Genomic DNA, 20,233 nt, shown 5'->3' on the forward strand with positions numbered 1-20,233 from the left:
ATGAGGCGTTCTATTACTGGCAGGCTGGCACACACGTCAACGCGGTGCTCCGTGCTTTCTAGGCCCATCCCCATCCCGGCAGCCGGTCCGCTAAAACAGAAGAAAATGGGGTTCAAATGTTTATTTCTTGACACACCGCACCACACCACCCGCCTCGAGAGGTTCAGAAAGTCCTGTGCCATACCGGCCATCCCACTTTCTCCCCTCCCATACCCGCTCCTCAAGAGGAACTCATCCTCTCATTGATCTGTGTGTCAACTTTCACCTCCGCTTGACGCACATAGGCCTGCGAATCATTGACGCAGAACATCAGCAAATACCCCCCAATCGCTTATTGGTAGCGAGCCCTCATCACAACCATGAGTGACTCGCACCGCCGGCGCAAGCACAAGCATGAGTCCTCCTCGCGCAGGGACAAGGACAAGGACAAGGACAGGGAAAGAGACCACCCGGAGTCCTCCTCCTCGCGCAGGTCGAGGGACCACCCGGAGTCCTCTTCGCGCGTTTCACGGCGGTCGGGGGCCTACAATGACAGCCTCCTACAGCCACAGTCGGCGGCGGGAGGGGTCTATGGGTCCGGGGCGTCGCAGGCCCAGCCGTCGCGGTTTTCGCTAAACTCGCAGTTCGCCGCCACCCGGCAGGAGATCGAGTTTGATTTCGACGATGGGGCTTCTTCGGTGTGGGATCAAGGGACCGATGCTGGGTCTATCTACCAGCAGCAGCAACAGCAGCCACTGCCTCCGCAGCAACAGCAGCTGCAGCAGCCGCCGCCCCAGCAGGCCGTTGGGCACCCTATCCCCGCCGCCGTCCGTGACGTCTGGCACGCCCGCAACTTTTATGAGTTGCTCTGTGTGGCCCCGGACGCCCCCATGGATGAGGTGCGTCGGGCTTACTATCGCTACTTTGTCTTGCTGCATCCCGACGCCCATCCGCCCAAGGCTCGTCAGGAGGCCCAGATCTACTGGGCCATCATCCAAGAAGCCTTCGAGACGCTGAGCAACCCCCACAGGCGACTGGTATATGAACGCGACTGTTTGGGGGAGCCTGACCAAGACAGTGATTTGCTGCTCTCCACCTCCCCGTTCCGGACTCTCGAGGCTACGGCCGATCGCGCCCGCGTGGACCTGGACCACAGCCTCGACACGTTCGACTTTGGCATTCGCCTGGATGCGGAAAGCCTAGTTCACGGGCTCCAAGATGGCTCGGAACTTTCTCCCTCCATGCTAAAGCCGGTTGATTTCTTCACAAGCCACTCTTTCTCGGTACTACTCCCTGGGCTCGGAAGAAACATGGACATAGCTTATCTGCTTTACACGCCTCATCATCTCTTCGACAGTGAGCCGCGCATCGCCCTTAATGGCGACGAGCTGGAAAAGGAGTCCGATCCCTTGGCTTACGAGGATAGCCCTGGTGTTCCAGTGATACAGACCCGGCCCACCAGATTGACGATCAACAGCAGCATCTATGGATTTATGCAGGACCTTGCAACCGTGCCCAGCGCTGCTTTGGTCGACAACTACCAGCCGTGCCTGCCCGGCTACATGCCCAGAGACCATATTGCCAGGCTGCGAGACGGCTTGGTCCAGCCACTGATCACGCTCACCTTGCAGCATAGCCTGCCGTCGACGAGGCCTACAGAACACAACCGCCCCATCATTGAGTTGGAGTCCGATATCATTCCGCTGCCTGCAATTGGACTTCGGGTCACGCATGGTGTGGTCTTGCCCTTGGACTCTAAGCGGAGCATTGTCCAAGTCGGTACAAAGGCCCCTATCTGGCAGGGAAGACTCCCTCGCCTGTCGGCTCTTGTGCAGCGGCCCACGCTCGGCGGTCTGTTGCTATGCAAGGCTGAGAGCGGAGACTGGATTGCCAAGCCAGACCAGATATGCCACGCAGTTGCTCAGTTCTCCAACATCAACAGGAGGTTCCTCAGCCTCGTGATGCCCGTGTCGCTCCCTCCAAGAGTCGAGCTCGCATACACTACGCAATGCGTAGATCGGTCCACAAGCCTGTTGGAGCCTTTGGTCCCACAGGCTGCCGGGAAAAGGAGAAATTCATCGAACCGCCGCGATGTTTCTTTGACGGTCTCGGCAAACGCGGAGCCTGGCTGTTTAGGCGCGTCTGCTTTGTTTTCCACCAGTGTGAGCTCCATTCTGAGCTGGCCTCAACGCCTGTACGGCAAGCTTTTCAGCAAACAGCCTGCCTTGTCCTCGTCCAAGGATGCCAGGCTCAGCTTCGGCCGCCGGATCCGCGTGGAGGCTGGAGTCTCGTGGACTTCGATCTGGGCCAGCCTGCTGACCCTGCGCTGCTTGCGCACCACCGGGCGGTTCTCCGCCTTCGGCTTCGAGATAGGCCTGAGCGCGCACAACCTGCACTTCTCCCTTTGCTGGTCGCGGCTGGGCGGCCAGACCATCCGGCTGCCCTTCCTCGTCTGCCCGGCCAGCCACGCCCTGCTCAAGGCGCGCACCGCGCTGCTCTGGAGCGCCATGGTGCCGTTCGCGACCCTAGCGGCGTTCGAAGTGCTCCGGCAGCGCAGCCGGCTGGCCACGGCCCGGCGGCGCGAGGAGAAGCGGCTGGCGACGGTGCCGCAGCGCCAGACCGAGGCCGACGACGTCACGTTCCTGCTCGCGGACAATGTGCAGTCGCGGCAGGCCTCGGAGCGCGGCGGCGGGCTGGTCATCCTGAGCGCCAAGTACGGCGTCAAGGAAGAAAGCGCCGCGCCGTCCTCGTCCAAGTCGTCGCGCCACAGCAGCCGTAGCAGCAACGCATGGGGCGCCGAGGAGGTGGCCGACACGACGGTGGCGGTGGCGGCGCTCGTCAGCGACGGCCGGCTCTGCATCCCGGCCGGGCTCGAGAAGAGCAACCTGCTCGGGTTCTGGGACCCGTCGCCCGCGGTCGAGAAGGTGCTGCACGTGCGGTACACCTACCAGGGCGTCGAGGGCGTCGTGGAGGTCACGGGGGATGAGGAGCTGCGGTTGCCTCCGGGACAGTGAAAGGGAGAAAAGAAAATGACGAGAATGGATTTTAAGGACGGATGGAAAGGGGAAAGGAAAACGAAAAAGGAAAATGACTGTTATGTTTTTCCATGATTTGTTGCATAGACGATCTTATGACCTGCTTAGGATGACTCAATGAGACGATTTGAAATTGCATGCTCCATCCTGCCTTTACCATGGCGTCATATTGTGTTCGGTAGTTGTTTTACACATGCCATGTCGGCCAACTCAACTTCGATACAAGAACAATGGAAGACGGGTTGAAATATTTTCAATGGTACATACTAATAATATATATGTTCAGAAGTAAAAGTCGGCATGAAGTCCTTATACAAAGTTGTCCAAGATCTTGCCGGACGACCATATGCAACGCATCATCATCTCCAATGGATGCCCGCCTGTTCTCCCACCAACTAACAGAGACCCTCTTCTCGTGAGCCCATCTCTCTGTTACTTTGCTTCTCGCACGCCCCGTGTTCGAGTGATGCAAGCGAACACCACCAACCAGGATGCTCAGACCATGAAACGGCCCTTTAGCGGCGCTTGGGCTTGGAGCAGACAGCGCCGACGCCGAGGAGCGGGACCTCGCCGCCGCAGCACATGCCGGTCATGCCCGCGGCGGCGCATTCCCGCATCAGCTTGGTCGCGCTGAGTTCGCTGTCCGAGGCTGTTTGTTGTTTTGGCAATTAGTCATGGGTCTCGGAGAAGGGGGAGTAAGGGAACCACATGATCAGAGGAGGGAACTACATACCTTCTTGGCAGGGCAGGTCGACCAGGCCCAGGACGTCCAGCTGGCAGCACATGGCCTTGCTGCCGCTGCGCTTGCCGAACTTGTCCTGGCTGTTCTTGCAGGCGGCCGGGCCGTTGTCGTTGGTGTTGTCGCCGGATGGGTAGCTGCCGTAGGGGTAGTCCTCGTTGGGGTAGTCCTCGTGGCTGTTGTTGTCCTTGGGGTCATTGCCGACGGGGTAGCCGTAGCCGTAGTCGCCGTTCTCGTTGTTCTTGCTGTCCTTGTCGTCCTTGGAGTGCTTGGAGTCATCGTGGCTGCTTCTGGCGCCGACGGGGTAGCCGCCGTAGGTAGAGCCGCCATCGTGCTTGGGGTCCTTCTCGTCCTTCTTGTCGTCTTTCTTGTCGTCTTTCTTGTCATCCTTCTTGTCATCCTTCTTGTGGTCCTTCTTGTGGTCCTTCTTGTCATCCTTCTTGTGGTCCTTGTCTTCCTTATCGTCCTTCTTGTCATCCTTGTTCTTCTTGTGGTCCTTGTCTTTCTTGTCCTTCTTGTCCTTTTTGTCATCCTTATCGTGACTCTCCTCTGGGTCAGAGGGGTACCCGACTTCATAGCCGCTGTGCTCAGTCTTGGGGTCTACCGGGTAGTGGATTGCGTATGAAGGCTATGACAGAGCAGTTGTCAGTCCCGTACGATATTTCACGCGCACACCCTTGGGTCTGGTATAAAGAGAAACACCATTGATGGCATATGCAGGGGCATCTTACATCAGGAGCAGCGTAGCCACCGCTGGGAACTGTAACGACCGCGCCATCGTCCTTGTCGTTCTTGTGGTCCTTGTCATGCTTGTCCTTCTTGGAGCTGGGGGCCGCCATGGACAGCGTGACCAGGATGGCCAATACGGTAGCTTGGTTCAGCTGCATCTTCGTGAAGGGTGGGTTATGAAAGGTGGGAAGTGGTGTTGAGTTGATAAACGAGTGAATAGATAGCGAGTGCTTGAAGTGTTCCAGAGGTAGCTGGGGCTGGTTGAGCGGATGAGGAAGATTGTTGGTGATGGTGAGAAAAGATTACACTGAGTGGTGAGGCGGTTGATGCCTCTTTATATTCGATTTCATCCATCATCTTTGGCTACCTTACACGCTACATATTGTATGACATTCTTTCCCATCGGCGTACTACACCAAATTTCTCACTCTTCCCAAGTGATGTTTGGATGCCTCTGGGAAAGTAAGCGCCTTGTTGTGATCTACATCGATAATAATGTTCCAGATCTGCAGGAAATCATACGAGAGACAAAATATCCGCCACAAACGACAGTCGGAGTTCTTCCATATGTGACCATACTCTTCTTCTGGATTGTTAGTCCCGTTTCCCAATGCTATAGGCGGCGTCCTGGCCGAAATGAGCGGAGGTTCGCGGCCTTTCGTACCAAAAGCAAAAATTACAGTTTTGGCCGGATGTTGGCGAACCAATGAAGAGAGGCGATGTGCATCCTTTCTTTCCCTTCGTGGGCCGACGAGTTCATTTCCGTTAGAGAAACAATAACGCCTTCGGAAGCAGAGTTGGCCTCGCAATATTATGCACCTCGTGTTGCTGTCTCAGTATAGACCCATCTTCCCCTTGTTCTATCTCGATTCCTGCATGTCTAGCGCCGTGAACAGCGACCGAAGCTCGCTTTTCTGTGATTGCCATGCATTTGTTAAGGATGGTCTGTTACGCGTCTTCTGCAAGTCGCGAGACCTATGTTAGCAAGGCGGCGGAGGCTGTTCAGATTCACGACATATCGTTATTTCAATCTTGCGTTACCATGGCAAGGCGACCGCGTCCGATGTTGTTATGCTATCTGCTTCCCCGATCATCCAGAGGCGTCTTTGCCATCCCTCGATGGTGGCGAAGGCTGACATTGAACCAATCCTTCCTCGTCGCGAAGGCCAGTAGCAATGTTCGCCAGAGCCTCTCGTATGATCAATGCAGATATATAACTGTCAGCATGACGTTTCAACTTCAGTGTCAAGTTCATGTCAAGTTACGTGCGCAGTCAATGGTTCACGAAATAAGCATAAAGGCTCTCGGACCCAAACCCCCTGACGTCTCTCATGGCAGGCCAGTGTCACACGTTTGGAAGCTTCAACTTGTGTTTATTGTGAGTTTTGCCCGTGACATATGACAGCAAGCCACGGAGATGAGAAGCTTTGATTGTGCGCAATTATATTGATTGCACTCTGTAATTAGTAGGATCACTCGAATATACTTGAACGAACTCCACCTCTGATCGTCTCGATGCACGACATGTTCCCCCATCTGCCACCTGAGCGAGAAAGGCTACAAATCAGGGGCTTTAAGCAATTTGCTGGATTGCCCTATCTTGAAGAGAGAACAGACAACTACCAGAAACATATGCCCCCAAGTTGGAGTGAGTCCAATCGGAAATGCCTATGGATCACTAATGAATCTCAATTCGCCTATGCCAACTCTCTTTCCGCTCTGTCACGCAAAAGTTCTCTCTCTGTTCCGAAGTCCACGGGAAGTCCCATGCACAGACAGCCATTAATTAACTGCAGCCTCCTGATCTCAGAATCAGAGCACTGCTAACATAGCCAGTCAAAGCGGCGCTCAGGAATCGCGGCATTGGCGCAGTCTTATTGCCTGGTTCGTCGGCTTCTAGATTATGAGGTGGAAGGTCCCAGCGGAGGGCTGAGACAACCACTTTATCCCGGGGAATCATTCGTGATGTTGAGACAGCCTGATTGACTTGCAATTGAGGCTACAATGTTCATGGCGGTGGCTTTATAACAGTAAACAGCAGAGTTCACCCCCCATGCCATGCTCTCAAGCGACACAATTGACTCAACGCCTCAACCCAAAAACCCTCTGACACCTTGCGGTCTCAAACCAAGACGTCGGGGCAATCTTCCAACTTCAACAAGTGTGGCAGTCATTAAAGCATGGTTCTCCCACCGGAAACGCTCTTAAGGAGGCGGCATGGCCGCCGTCTTCTGGCGTGTAATGGATGAACCTTTTACAGCCCTCCGGCATCTGCTCGCCCGTCATGATTGTCAACCGTGCTAAGCCCGGCTGGTTCCGCACCAAAAAGCTGTCTCTCCAACTCGAATCCACGCTGTTGAGCCTGCCAACCGACATATTTCTGCTCGTTGCCGAGGACCTCTCTTCCGAGGCCCTTCTTTGCCTGGCGTTGACCAGCCACGCCGCCTTCGAGCTGCTCGAGCATCGACTCCAGTCGCTGGTCGTCCGAAAACCCGAACTGCTGCCGCTGCTGGAGCGAGACTTGCAGAACCGCTTCGTCTACTGCCATACTTGCAAGATATTGCATGCCTGCGATGCCGACAGGGAAGTGGCCAAGGCCTTTGCCTCCTCGTTGCCATGGTCGCCATGGTGCCGCTTTTTCTATCGAAACATTGCCCTGTGTTGTCCCAAATCAGAACACACGACTTTCAACCCGCACTTCCAGCTCCGACACTACCATGCCCGCCTTATAAGAAACGATCTGCTCTACGACTACGGTCAGTTTTCGGAGCTGCTGCACGTCACGGCCGACCCGAAAGCCGCCATGAAACGCGCACCGGGCAAGCCCTTCTGGCGCCAGACCACCCGAGTCCGTCTCGTGGACAGGCAGCTGTTCCTTGCCATCTCCCACGAGTTGGTTTGTAGTGGCAGCGATGCGCCGGCAGTGCGAGATTACCTGGACCACTCCCCCCATTTCATATGTGGACACTATGGAACTCATATTGGGGCCGAGCTGCCTGGGCTCTCCTTTCGAGTGCCGGGGCTCAGTGTTAGCAAGAAAGAGCTCGCAGGCTCATCCATCACGACGGTCGACTATGACCGGGCGTTCTGTCCCATGTGTCTCACGGATTTCAGCCTGAGCCAGCCGGACAGCGACTACTCGGAGAGCGACGATACGGACGGGCCGGGCGCGGCCAAGGAACAGGCAGGGGCCCGGGGGAGGACCTGGCTCAACATTGTGGCCTACCACCAGCTGGGAAGCCTGGAGGCGGAGGACGAGTGGAAATGGAACGCATTCGCGCTGCCGAAATGGTCCAAAGCAGCTGCGCTGCTGCCGCTGCGAAACTATTCGGTGGACTACCCTGGGTGTGTGATTGAGCGATGGGATACCCGAAAGATATCCAGCGACACCTGGTGGCCCTATCGCAGAGAGGACGAGAACTACATTTGACCTAACTTCCTGGCCTACCTCTTAACGGCCCGAGCCAAGCCCACTAAAGATAAAGGTCCCGACTGCAATAATCCCTAGGCTGCAGCTAGTTGCTCCATTATCGGCAGCCTGCCTGCCTAGATCTCTGGCTGCCCTGGGGGTCCTGCTGTAATTCGCCTCGACATCACGCATCGCGCCTGCCGTTATCAATCAGCCCTGCGATGCAACATTAAGGAAAGGGAGGGACACCTAAAATTCTATGCACATATTACCAATATACCATAATGCTACTTTATACACGACTACTACCACCACTTCGATTTGCTCGATGAAACTTAAAAATTGGATTTAAGAGTAAGGAATAAACACACTTGATGCAAGGAGTCTGTATCTAATGCACGCGGGGACGTTAAGTTAAACTCCACATGGTTCGTCCCAAAGCAGGTTGGCCGAGGAAACTAACCTTGCCAACCCAGCCCATACTAGAAACCAATATCGCTAGGGCGGGCCTTTTTGTCATTTTCGGAGGAAAATTTGTGACTTAATGAGACGACATGAGATGAGATGGGCTCCTTTCTGTGCCGGGGCCCGCAACGCCCAACGGGGTCGCTCACGGTCCTTGCCGTCGCGACTTGGTCTCTTACTTAGTCACCCCCTCCCCTTCCCATGCGTGTCTTCCTACCTAGATTTTGGTTTTGGGATGCGACTTTGCCCATCATGGTGTTGTAGTCGACAGTCATTCGTTTTCAATACTAATAGGGATCTATACGATCTACCTAATACCTGTCTTCCAGCTCTGCTGTTATGAAGACGTCCACTCATTTGGCGGCGATTCTCGTCGCCGCCCTTGCTACCGGCGCGAACGCCCAAGTGCTCCTCCCCTTCTCGCGCCAGGCATCACCGCAACGTGGCTCGGCCCCCCAGCAGCGTCGGTCCGGGTCCGAGGATAACACGGCTACCGATGTCAAGTTTTTCCCCGCGGATGCAACTTACATGGTGAACGTGGTCGTCGGAACCCCAGAGCAGAACTTGTCCTTGGGCTTGACCCTGTCTGATTACATATCATGGGTCCCCGACGCCGACCGATGTAATCGATACTACAGCTATTACAGCCCCTATCATGTGGTGTCGCGGGAGGATTGCCTGCGCGATGGCTTCAAGGCCAACGAGAGTTCTACCCTGGTGTATGAGGTCGACGAGCGCTATAAATCTCACGGCAACGACGACGACGACTACAAACGCGACAGCAACAAGACCTTTTCGGTCTACTACCAGGATGGCACGTCGGCGTACGGGAAAAGCGTGCGGGATGTCATGGGATTGCCGGGAGGGGCCCAAGTCAGCAATCTGACGTTCGGCCTAGCCAGCAGCTCCGACACGGCCACGGGCGTGCTGGCCCTCGGCTTCAATAACTCCGAATCGTACAGCGACGTGGACGACCCATCTTTTCTGGACAGCCTCCTGGCCGACGGCCAAGTCAACTCCCAGGCTTTCAGCATGTGGCTGGACAGCGAGGACGCTTCTTCGGGCAATCTGCTGCTCGGCGCGGTGGACAGGTCGGCCTTCGAGGCGCCCCTCGTGCGGTTCGACATCGAGCAGTCGCACAGGCACGCCGATGGCTACACGTACAAGACGGGCACCTTCAACGCCCAGGTCACGGCCTTCAACACCAGCACCGCCAACGAGGGCGCGCTCACGCCCGTCCAGAACAAGACCGAGCTGCCCTTTGTGACCATCGACCCGTCTTACACCATCTCGGAGCTGCCGCAGGACCTCGCCGAGCACATCTGGTCGATGGCCGGCGCGACGTGGGATCCGTACTACGACATGGCCACCATCAACTGCTCGCAACGCGACAACGTGACGGGCCGGGTCGGGATCCAGTTCTCGAGCGAGTACGGGCCCAGCCTCACCGTGCCCCTGTCGGACCTGGTGCTGCCGAACGACACTTGGACCTCGCAGAAGTGGGACGGGGACCTGGGCGCGGCCGTCTCAGTCTGCGCCTTCGGCGTCCAGAACGCGACCATGCACAACCGCCAGAAGCAGGCGTGGGGCCGCGGCGACGAGCCCGAGTACACGATCGGCGCGCCCTTGCTGAAGCGCAGCTACCTCGTCTTCGACCTGGCCTCCAAGGAGATGGCCATGGCGCCCGTCAAGTACAGCGCCAGCCGCACCGAGGACGACATCCTCGTGTTCCCCACGTACGGCGCCAACATCCCCGAGTCGACGCACGTCGTCTGCCTTGAGTCGCCGCACAGCTACCACTCGGCGGGCTACAACTGCTCTTCCTCCCACGGCACCCACAGGAGCTCCGGCTACGACGACAGCGAAGACGGCGGCGGTGGCCTATCCCGGGGCGGCCTCATCGGACTGATCGTAGGTATGAGCATCCTCGGCCTCATCATGCTCGCCGTGGCCATCTGGGGCATCATGAAGTGCGTCCGGGACAACAAGCGCCTCCAGGCGGAGAACGGGATGGGCGGCCCCATGTCGGGAGGCGGAGAAACGGGTGTCGCGGCGCCGGCCCCAGTCTATCTCCCTTTCGGCGCCGGCGGTAGCGCGATACCCGGGTCTGCGCCCAAGCTGCCTTCGATTCCCGAGGTGAGCCTGATCGACCTGCATAGAGTTCACCACGCCCACCAAATAAGTTCGACCTCTTCCAAGCTCTAAAAAGTATATATATCTACATAATATTTAATGTTTCGGCCAGCGCGCCACGTACACAGCGCCTCGCAATCACATGGTCCATCCTCCCCTTTTTTTTCGTCTGATTTTGTAATTGTGACTCAATGGAGAAACAGAACAGTCGCACCCCGCAGGTTCATGCATCTCTCCGGCTTTGGGGAAGCGAGACCATCGCGTTTGGTCGTCTTGAAGAACGGGAGTCTTGACTGACTTCGTGGCATGCTGAGTTATCTGAAAAGAAACACGGTTACTCCGTAGCACCTTTCATGATCGTAAAAATCTTAAGAAAAGACAGGGAACAAAGGAATGTCTTGGTTTGCAACGAAGTCATGGAGAGTCATGCACAGCCACGAACACTTACTGACTTACCAACCAGCCCCTGACTAAGGGCGATGCATAAAAAGCGTCGCGATGATCTAATGTTCGTCACAGGTGCTCGCCGCGAGCTATAAGTAAATCACATATTAAAGAATCGCCCGGCCCGTGGAGTCAAGCTTTCTAATGATCGTGCGCGTCGCTCCCCTCTCTAACTCAGCTGATACACACAAGCAAAAAGCGACATTATCATTTATCCCAGTAGATAATCCCCGCGCGCGTATCTTCCCCGATCTTGGCTTTCCTTTCATGAAACAGGCTCCTGAGGAGATGAGCCACAATCATCCGTCCTTGGCGCCGAAACACCAATGAACAACAACGACAATATTCTCATACTTAGATATCTTGCTGCCGCAACGGGAGATCTTCTAGACTTTTCTCCTTCATTATCCTGTTTGGCCTCCCGTTATTTGCACACCATACTAGCCCGGACCAGCAAAGCCCGGCAGTTACCTCCCCTTTATCACACTCCCGCTCCCCTACTCATCCCTTCTCCCCTACGTACGCTACCAAGCTCGCGATCAAGAAGGGAAACATACCACAGAACAGAACAGAAAACTAAACGTGAGATAAGACGAAATTAAAACCCCAGAAACAAAAAGCAGCCAGAGCTGGCTGCAGACGACGACCCAGAGTCACAAACCAGACAAACCACACAACCAGCTATCATTCATACCATGCCTCTCGGCCTCGTGAGCTGCCTTGTTCTCGCGGCCCTCGTCGAGGCCCTGGTCTTTAGCGCGTACTGCAGCACGCTCGAGGAGGGCGACGGGTGCTGCCACCCGGGAGAGTCTCCGCCCGGCTCCCTCTACTCGGCCTATGGGAGGTACCGCCGTCGCCGGCGAAGCAGTACGCGGACGGGCAGTGTCAGTGGCAGTAGTGGTGGCAGCGGCGGCGGCGGTCGTCGCATAGGGACGGCATCGGCTCCGGCTGCGGCTGCGGCCACCACTCAAGGCAGCGGCGGGGATTCCAATTCCTCTTCTACGACGATCTTGGTCTCGTCCATGTCGGAGGTGGACTCTAGTCCCAGCCCCAGCAGCAGCAGCTGCAACACAGGCGGCGCACTACATCATGGTCGAAGATATAGCCTCCGGCAGCGCATCATGAGGAGAGCTTCGAGAGGTTGATGGTAGCACGTAAGGGCAAAAAGACGGCATTCTCCATTCACCTGTTCGTGGGTGTAGGGTTAGACATGGGGAGGCTTGTTGAAACGAGATTATTTTTAATTTCCCATAGGTACTGATACGCTAAAAGAGTTTATTCATACAAGTACAACAACCCGGGAGCTGAACAAGGCCAAAATATGCCCAGCCAGGCATCAAATCTAGTCTATCATCTCATGGTCGCTAGAAAAAAGGAGGTTGCTTGCTGCTAAATGTCACGAATGCCCGTCGCTTAGAACTTGTAGACCTGGTCCTTGGTGTATCCCAGATCCTTGAGGATACCGGTGAGCTCACCCTGGTCCTTGGGGCTGACCTTGCCGCCCGAGATGGCCTTGTACATGCCGGGAGGGCCGCAGACGAACACCTTGACGTTCTCCTCCTTGGGCTCGGGCAGGACCGTCTTCAGCAGGTTCTTGTCGATGTGGCCCTTGCCGCCGACCCACTCCTTGGGCGGGTTGTCCAGGACGTAGAAGGCGCGGAAGCGCTGGGGGTATGTGTTCTCGAGCTGCTCGAGCTCCTTCTTCAGCAGGATGTCCTCCTCGGTAAGACTGCCGTACACGAGGGTAACCTTGGTCTTGTCGTTGGGGTTGTTGAAGATGGCGCGGCAGAGCTGGTACATGGGCGTGATACCAGTGCCACCGGCAATCAGGGCAATGTGGTTGTGCTTGTTAGTCTCCCAGGGGTACTTGGGAAGGGGCCCCTTGATGTCCAGGCGCTGGCCGGGCACCAAGTCGTGAAGGTGTGTGGACATGGGGCCGCCGGGGTACTTCTTGATGATGAGCTCCATGTAACCCTTGTCCTCTAGAAAAACACGAAGGAGCTGTCGTTAGCCATCGATCACCTCCCTGACTGAGAGCCATTGGCTATGGGGATATTGCGCAAAACTTACCCTCGTCACTGGTAGGCGTGTAGGGACGCAGGACGGGCTTCTCCATGCCCTCGGACTTGAACTTGGTCAAGATGGCGCTGGCAACGTGCAGACCCGAGACCATGTCGCCCTCGGGCAGCTTGAAGCGCAGCTTCTTGGTGTTGTGGTTGATGATCTCGGAGTCCTCGAGCACGAGAGAGAGGAAGCCCTGGTCACCGCCAGTGAAGGCCACCTTGGGGGTTCCGCTCGCCACGCTCTTGACTTCCTTCTCGGCCTTGTGCGCCGCGCTCTTTCCGGAGGGCGTGGCGGTGAAGTAGTAGGCAGCACCACCGACGGCGGCAGCACCGGCAGCGTAGACGAGGGGGTTCGCACCGCCCTTGGCGGGCTCGGTGGCATAGGATCGCGACAGGAGGTTCTGGGAAGACTTTGGTCAGCTTCAATTGATCGGAACGTAAGCCCATTGAGAGACTTTTGAGGGCCTTTCTCGAGGCTTGTGGGCATCTTACGCGCTTCAGCGGCTGAGCCGCGCGGAATGCAGATCTGGCGAACATGATGGCGATGTTTGTGTAGGTGCAATTCGTTTACTCTAGGGACTCAATTGGAGATTGTAGAGGAGCGCGAATGGTGTGGATGAGGTCGCGGGCAATGATTCTTGCAAGAAAAGGAAAAAAATTGACTAGGAATCTATCAGGTTGCTGGATGCATCATTGCAGCAACGGCACCGTCCGGGGTCGTTTAACTACTACCTCTGTAGCAGCACCCCCCCAAAGCAAGCTCGCCATTGGCCCGAGCGCATGACGTATTGCGTATTTTCTCGGCCCACACCCCACCAGTTAGTTCTAGGTCTTCCGACCCGACCGACGTTCGGTAACCGTTCGGACTTAGTCTTGTTTCCACCGACTATTGCAAACGAGTGAGTGACCCAAAGGACACTGCATTACAAATCGGCAGAGCTGCTGAAGACAGCGTTTGTTAGAGACTATATTAAGAGACCTGGCCCATGGCTTACAAGTCAGGGCTGGTGGGATGGTTTGCGATGGTGATATTAGCCCTTCGTGCCTCAAACAAAAGCTCCGCCATGCATTTGGCGACATAAGAGTTTGGCTTGGCTTGGCTTGGTTATGCATCATTGCCATGAATAGATCGATCCAGACTCTGCAACTGTCAAATTCGTGTCAACCTTTATATTTTTGGATCTTGGTAGTGGTTGATAGGTCGTGCGCTGGCTTGGTCACGCCGCGTGGCTGCTTGTCTTAACCCGAGCCTTCCGAATATATGCAACCAACGCGCGACAGTTGCCAGGTTGGATAGGTATAGAAGGATCTGCTATACCAGAAACAACCACATATATTTGGTGCTTGCTATTAGAACTCAGCTAATAGTGCATATCAACAGTGATTTGATTAACAAGTATCTCAAAAGAGGTGCCTGAACCGATATGTCGGACAGCCTAGTGCCTGCCTACCTCCTACAGTAGCAGCTTAGGTCTCACTTAACCGGGTAGCCTACACGAGACTAATGATCAAAAGAGAACAATCGAAAACCAGGGCAAAATTTTAAAGTTGGCAACATCAGTTACTGCCAGGTCATTGGTTCTCTGCGATCACGATCTCCAGTGGAAACCTTCTGGTCGGGTTCCCGATGGCCCCTATGACGTAGCTCCCCCTGACAAATTTTCGCGGGTAGATCGTGGATCGTGGATCGCTGACCCCGGACTTAGCTCCGTGGGGCAGGGGCAGGCGGCACACGATCAATATGCAGGAGCGCAAGCAGAGAAGCCGACGTGGGTGACGGGAAGGAAGGAAGGACGCGTGATGAGTACATGTAGAGAGATGGACCCTGCCGTCAGATGCTTCGTGCTTCTCTTCCCTCTTCTCTTCATTTTCTTCCCCTGTTTGGAAGCCTTCGATGTCAATATACAGCTCGGCGTTATAGAACCATCGTTTTCGAACCATAATACAGAGCCAGGCCTGTCAAACACCTCTCTTTGGCGGGAGAGTAACCTTTCCTATTGTTCTTCATTGCCACTCGAGACTAGAACCTATTTTACACTTGGCACAATAGAAGAGCCCTCTTTCCCTTATGTATTACTCAACAATCAATCACGACTGCTTATGACAGACCCCTTGTCCTACAAATCAACTACGCGAGCGCACACCATGGATACCACAAAACAACCTAACAAACGTGATGCCAACAAGCAGCAAATCCCTAGACCACCCCCGTTGTCTCAAGGATGGAGGGGCCGGATATTCCACTCGCTGCCGTCGTACACCGGACCATACTCGGTAGGCACCATGGAGATCGAGGTCCCCGCCCGCGAGCCCCGTCACTTTTCTCACATCAAGCGCGACCACGACTACGCACTCAGCATGGACACGGTCCTCTTCTCCGTCTACTACCCGACGGACCTAAGCTACTACGCCAAGCACGGCAACAAACCATCCAGAGCGACCTGGCTGCCGAGGCCGAGGGTCCAGACTTCGAGGGGTTACGCGAAGTTCCTCAACGTTCCCCATATGCCCGTCACTGGCTACATCGCCGCCACCACCATGTTCACCAAGCTGCCCGCCTACCGCAATGCCCGGCTCTCGGCACACCGGCCGGGGCAACAGGTGCAGGCCGACGCAAACGACAGCCAGGAGACTTTGACCGAGGACACGCACGAAAAACCTACATTCCCGGTCGTCGTGTTCTCCCACGGGCTTGGCGGCTCCAGGACATGCTACAGTGCAGTCTGCGGCGAGTTGGCATCGAACGGTTTCATCGTCGTGGCCATGGAACACCGCGATGGGAGCGGCGCGCGGTCTTACGTCAATATCCCGCCGAGTCACAATCTTGCGGACGGGAACCGAATCGACAACACAGAACCCTGTTCCCACTACGAAATTGATTACATCTTCCCCAAGGACAATGCCCAAGACACTGCTCCGCAGAATGCGAAAGGGGTCGATACAGAGCTTCGAAACGCACAGATTGAGATGCGAATGGCGGAGATCGAAGAGGCATTCAGCGTGCTGGGCCTGATAAACCGTGGCCAGGGGGATATTGTGGCCAAGTCGAATCTGCGCAAAAAGGGCAATGTTGGGTCGAGTTCCAAAGGTCTGGAAGGTGTTGACTGGTCAGACTGGACCGGGCGGATGTTCTTAGAACATGCCACCATCATGGGTCATTCCTTTGGCGGAGCTACCTCTGTACAGATTTGTCGCGAAGCAGAGAGGTTCCCCTGGGTGGGACAAGGGATCTTGTTAGATGCCTGGGGGCCAGCAACACCGGTAGTCGACGAAAACCGTAAAAATCGAGTGCAAAGACCCATCCTTGCCATCGGATCCGAGGCATTCATGCATTGGCAGGATAACTTCATAAGGATGGTCGAAATTGGTAATGAGACCAGAGGCAATGGCTCCCCCTCCTGGATGATGACTATCAAAGGTTCCACACATCTGAGCCAGACAGACTTTGCTGTGCTCTATCCGACGTGGATGTCATGGCTGGGCAAGACACTGGTCAATCCCAGACGAGCCATCTACCTCACCGTTAACTCCTCCTTGGAATTTCTCAAAAGAACACTTCCCGAAGATCAGGCCGTAGGCAATCTCTGGCCAGATGAGGGTATTCTCGACACCACCCCTCTCGGTACCCACGATTCCGTACCAGCAGAATATAGACCCCAGGACAAATGGATCGCGGCGCGGCTGAAGGTTCCAAACGAACTGCGCCTGCGTGTGATGAATTGGTTCCGGGGAACTCCTCGGAGTGCGCCCAAGGACGCAAACGGAAAGCCACTCGTCGGCGTCATCACCCGGGCTCTGGGAGATGAGGTCTGGATGCACATCAGTCCCTCCAAAAGCTGATACCCCGTTGTATTGACCGCATCTGTGAACGGGTAGCCCGGAATGACGGTGATCTTTCATTATCGGCGAATACATGATAGGTGGGATTAGGTGTCGGTCCAAAGAGTCGACAATTCCTGTGCTTTAGCGAAGCATTGTATACCCCTAGGCGAGATGAGTTTTGCATAGCGAGAAGCGGGATGGGTGGTACATGGCGCGGTGTTTTCTGGAATGCATTTGCTTTTTTTCGCAGGGCGGCACACGCTGCATACTGCTACTGTACGCTCTATGCAATGTCGCACACCCGTTGTTCTATAAAAAGAACAAAGTCCACGTGCATAGCTTTATTGGCAACCCGAATTGTCGTCCTTTCGCCCGTCGTGACCTTTCGTAGCCCCCTTGCATTGTACTCAGGTAAGCATCAAGTCCTTTAATGAGTTCCAGCGAGGCTAATAGGCGAGTCTTTTTTTCTCTTCTTCTTTTCTTTATTGAAATCGATTATGGTATGAAACATTCTGCTTGCCTTATACTGAGCATATTACCTTTCCCTGTCAATGTTCGCGTTCCGCGGCTGGGCTATACTAAACGCTCGAAGTCGGGCTTGTAGATGGATCGTCTGGACTAGTTCACTAGCCAGGCACCAGGTACCCTCAGATAGTCCGCAAGGACGGCTGCAGAGAGGGCTCACTGTAACAATAAAATAAAATAGCTATTTTTCACTTAAACTACCCCCAATCCGACCATTTCCGACACCCCCTAAGGCCCTCCATAAGCGTATACATGTACCTTTTCCAGCTCTAATTGAATGCTGGCTCCGGGTCGGCGACGAATGCTCGAATGCTGGCTCGATTGGAAGGGTCCGGTTCGACCCCGTGCGTATTTCCATCACCCTCGTCACCGACCGGGCCACACACACACTTTCGAGCCAGCATCCGAGCCAGCATTCGAGGAGCCAGCATTCGAGGAGCCAGCATTCGAGGAGCCAGCATTCGAGGAGCCAGCATTCGAGGAGCCGGTAGTTGAGCCCGCATTCAAGGAGCCGGCTGGCATTCGAGCTGGCATTCGAGCTGGCATTCGAGCTGGCATTCGAGCTGGCATTCGAGCTGGCATTCGAGCTGGCCTTTGAATCGGCCCTCGCTCTCGACCGGTGACTGCCAATTGGTCGCGATTGACGTCGATTCTCTCCGTATATCAATTGATTGACGTCGATGCCGACGTCCCAAAGGTACATAGAGCGTATCGATAACGATGGAATTGGGCGTCGGGGGGGTCGATGTATCCGAATTTTAGCGTAAAAATGGTCATCAAATCCTTTTGTTACAGTGAGCCCTCTCTGCAGCCGTCGCAAGCAGCCTGGGCACGGTGGATTCTGGAAGACTGCTGGATCCAGCAAGTATCAGCGATGTAATGCACTCCACCAGATTCCGATTCTCGAACGCATAAGCGGCCAGTAAGCATAGGGCGCTTCAGCCCTTCTCGTTGGATGGTGTGGTCGCAGGACGGCCGGAGAAGTCTGTTCGCTATCGGCCCTGTAAATATATTGCGGATAGACTGTGACGATCGAGACCGAATTGCATGGTGGCGGTTGAGTTTTCGCACACTGGGGTTGCAGATGCAACCCATGGCCAGAAGGAGGAAGCTTGTCGCCATGGGCATATGAACGCTCGGGGCTTCCCGTGTCCGTGGAGGACGCTGCCTCGGTGCCGCGTGGGAGGCATGGTTGGCCGATGATGGTGCCACCGTAGTGGTTAGTGAATGGCGAGGGATGTGGGGATATAGTGCGGCTGGAAGGAAGATGCGAAGGTCGGGCTTGGCCAAGTCTAGGCGGCTAATTCGGTTAAAATGACCATACAATAATCGCCGAAAAAGCACTTTAGCATCGTGAATAGAGTTGGCGAGCTGTCTGAGGTGGTGGTGGCCGGTCGGTCAAGAGCTTCATACCAGTAGGGCGTCCAGAGAGTCTGGACTCTGGGGAAGAGCTACTCGCTAGACTCGGGATTGGTGGACGCTATGCGCAGTGCTGATCGCTACCATAACGGGATCATTTCCGCGGAAGGCCTCGGCGTCAGCAGAAGAAGCCGTCCATCCTACTGGCCTCTCAGGCGGTCCAACATCGGGCAGATGAGATGCAGGTCCCGTCTGAGTCTGCCGAACGATGCTGTGTGTGCGAGGCCTGACGAAGCCATACTGCAAAAGGCTGAGCATCTCGAGGGCTCCGCTGTGATCGTGATCCACAAGTTGGATGAGATCATCACGGCCTGGCGGCCGGTTGGAGTTTGGAGAGAAGAGGCGCCGGATCAATTTTCGAGGAAAGGGAACAACACCATCGGGACCTCGTCGAATGCCGAACTCCGGTCAAGCCGCAGGGCTGCTGCTTCCCAAGGGTCGCTTAGATGCAAAGCAACCAACGCTGAGTGAGCGTGACATGGACGCAGCTGACGGCATTGGAGGAGCATACATGGTGAGCTCTTTGCATTTGCATCTCGATATCAGAGGGCCATTCGTTGCCCCAACCATGGAACCGTGGACGGCAACGAAGGAGTGGACTACTGTGCACACCTACATCAATCGACGGGTTCTATTTTAAGCTTGTTCTTCAAGAGATCGAGAACAGCAGGGATTCAGGCATACATGCCTTCGATCATGCGCTGCTCCGAAGGACACAGGGTTCTTTGGCGGATAATTATGTGCCTGGTATGGGTTCAAAGCAAGATATGTTAGGTATGTAGAAGTTGTAGAACGAACATTGAATGATTAAACATTTCAGTCCCGACAACCCCAAGACGACCCGCTCTGTAGACCTACATACTCACTAGTGACAGGCCTAACTACAGTGAGACTAACTCCCCCACAGCTGGACTCAGGGATTGGGGATCGATCTACAGTGGGCCCAAGTGCCTACTCCGTACATAAGCTGATGGGTCTTGGACTTACGACTGGAGCTTACTGTATTTCCAACAACATTCATACACCATTCATGTTGCTTTTTGTCACAGGCTGTTACCTGGCACCGGTTTGCTGGCACCACCTGCAGACCACCAAGCAGAACCAAGCCCGCTACGCATTTTCTTTGCCTGCATGCGTATTGCGTGCTGAACGTAGCGGCTCGGAGTCGGTGGCTGAATGAATGGATGGCGATGCATGTTGTTATTGATTAACTGGCCGCCTCTGTCCTTCTCGGGCTTTGTTACACCGCAGGCTCACACACCTATGCAATTCCTACGCATCGGTGAGCTGCTGAGAGACCTGTCAACCTGGTAGGTATGCGAGCTGCCGCGCAGCCAGTCTTGCTTCGCTATGTCCGCTTGCCGTATTAGCCAACATCTCCTGGGTTCACCTGAGGCAGTACATCCAGCAAACATTTCTTGGCAATGGCCTGCCTTGGCCCCCCCTCCTCGTGTTCTCTTCTTTGTTCCGC

At 55.3% G+C, this 20,233-nt stretch overlaps 8 protein-coding genes across 8 annotated transcripts; 6 read left to right on the plus strand and 2 right to left on the minus strand.

Moving 5' to 3' along the window:
* Nucleotides 1-359: 359 nt before the first annotated feature.
* Nucleotides 360-2,993, plus strand: PG985_000755 (uncharacterized protein; the record flags this gene model as incomplete). The annotated part of the gene is made up of 1 exon (XM_066820524.1): nt 360-2,993. One exon carries the CDS (start codon nt 360-362, stop codon nt 2,991-2,993), a length of 2,634 nt encoding a protein of 877 aa, XP_066691403.1.
* A 536-nt stretch (nt 2,994-3,529) lies between these two features.
* PG985_000756 (Hydrophobin 2) lies at nt 3,530-4,640 on the minus strand (the record flags this gene model as incomplete). Its single annotated transcript, XM_066820525.1, has 3 exons — nt 3,530-3,663; nt 3,748-4,381; nt 4,485-4,640. 3 exons carry the CDS (start codon nt 4,638-4,640, stop codon nt 3,530-3,532), a joined length of 924 nt encoding a protein of 307 aa, XP_066691404.1.
* A 2,126-nt stretch (nt 4,641-6,766) lies between these two features.
* Nucleotides 6,767-7,912, plus strand: PG985_000757 (F-box domain-containing protein; the record flags this gene model as incomplete). Its single annotated transcript, XM_066820526.1, has 1 exon — nt 6,767-7,912. The coding sequence occupies one exon, from the start codon at nt 6,767-6,769 to the stop codon at nt 7,910-7,912; it is 1,146 nt and encodes a 381-aa protein (XP_066691405.1).
* Nucleotides 7,913-8,695: 783 nt separating this feature from the next.
* On the plus strand, nt 8,696-10,561 carry PG985_000758 (uncharacterized protein; the record flags this gene model as incomplete). The annotated part of the gene is made up of 1 exon (XM_066820527.1): nt 8,696-10,561. One exon carries the CDS (start codon nt 8,696-8,698, stop codon nt 10,559-10,561), a length of 1,866 nt encoding a protein of 621 aa, XP_066691406.1.
* A 1,067-nt stretch (nt 10,562-11,628) lies between these two features.
* PG985_000759 (uncharacterized protein) lies at nt 11,629-12,078 on the plus strand (the record flags this gene model as incomplete). Its single annotated transcript, XM_066820528.1, has 1 exon — nt 11,629-12,078. The coding sequence occupies one exon, from the start codon at nt 11,629-11,631 to the stop codon at nt 12,076-12,078; it is 450 nt and encodes a 149-aa protein (XP_066691407.1).
* A 268-nt stretch (nt 12,079-12,346) lies between these two features.
* Nucleotides 12,347-13,533, minus strand: PG985_000760 (uncharacterized protein; the record flags this gene model as incomplete). Its single annotated transcript, XM_066820529.1, has 3 exons — nt 12,347-12,915; nt 13,004-13,397; nt 13,489-13,533. 3 exons carry the CDS (start codon nt 13,531-13,533, stop codon nt 12,347-12,349), a joined length of 1,008 nt encoding a protein of 335 aa, XP_066691408.1.
* A 1,608-nt stretch (nt 13,534-15,141) lies between these two features.
* On the plus strand, nt 15,142-16,836 carry PG985_000761 (uncharacterized protein; the record flags this gene model as incomplete). Its single annotated transcript, XM_066820530.1, has 1 exon — nt 15,142-16,836. The coding sequence occupies one exon, from the start codon at nt 15,142-15,144 to the stop codon at nt 16,834-16,836; it is 1,695 nt and encodes a 564-aa protein (XP_066691409.1).
* Nucleotides 16,837-17,644: 808 nt separating this feature from the next.
* On the plus strand, nt 17,645-17,941 carry PG985_000762 (uncharacterized protein; the record flags this gene model as incomplete). Its single annotated transcript, XM_066820531.1, has 1 exon — nt 17,645-17,941. The coding sequence occupies one exon, from the start codon at nt 17,645-17,647 to the stop codon at nt 17,939-17,941; it is 297 nt and encodes a 98-aa protein (XP_066691410.1).
* Between the last annotated feature and the right edge of the window lie 2,292 nt (nt 17,942-20,233).

This window comes from Apiospora marii (assembly GCF_038362585.1).
Source record: "Apiospora marii strain CBS 49790 chromosome Unknown utg000001l_segment0_segment0, whole genome shotgun sequence".
In the NCBI taxonomy this organism is placed as follows: Eukaryota; Fungi; Ascomycota; class Sordariomycetes; order Amphisphaeriales; family Apiosporaceae; genus Apiospora; species Apiospora marii.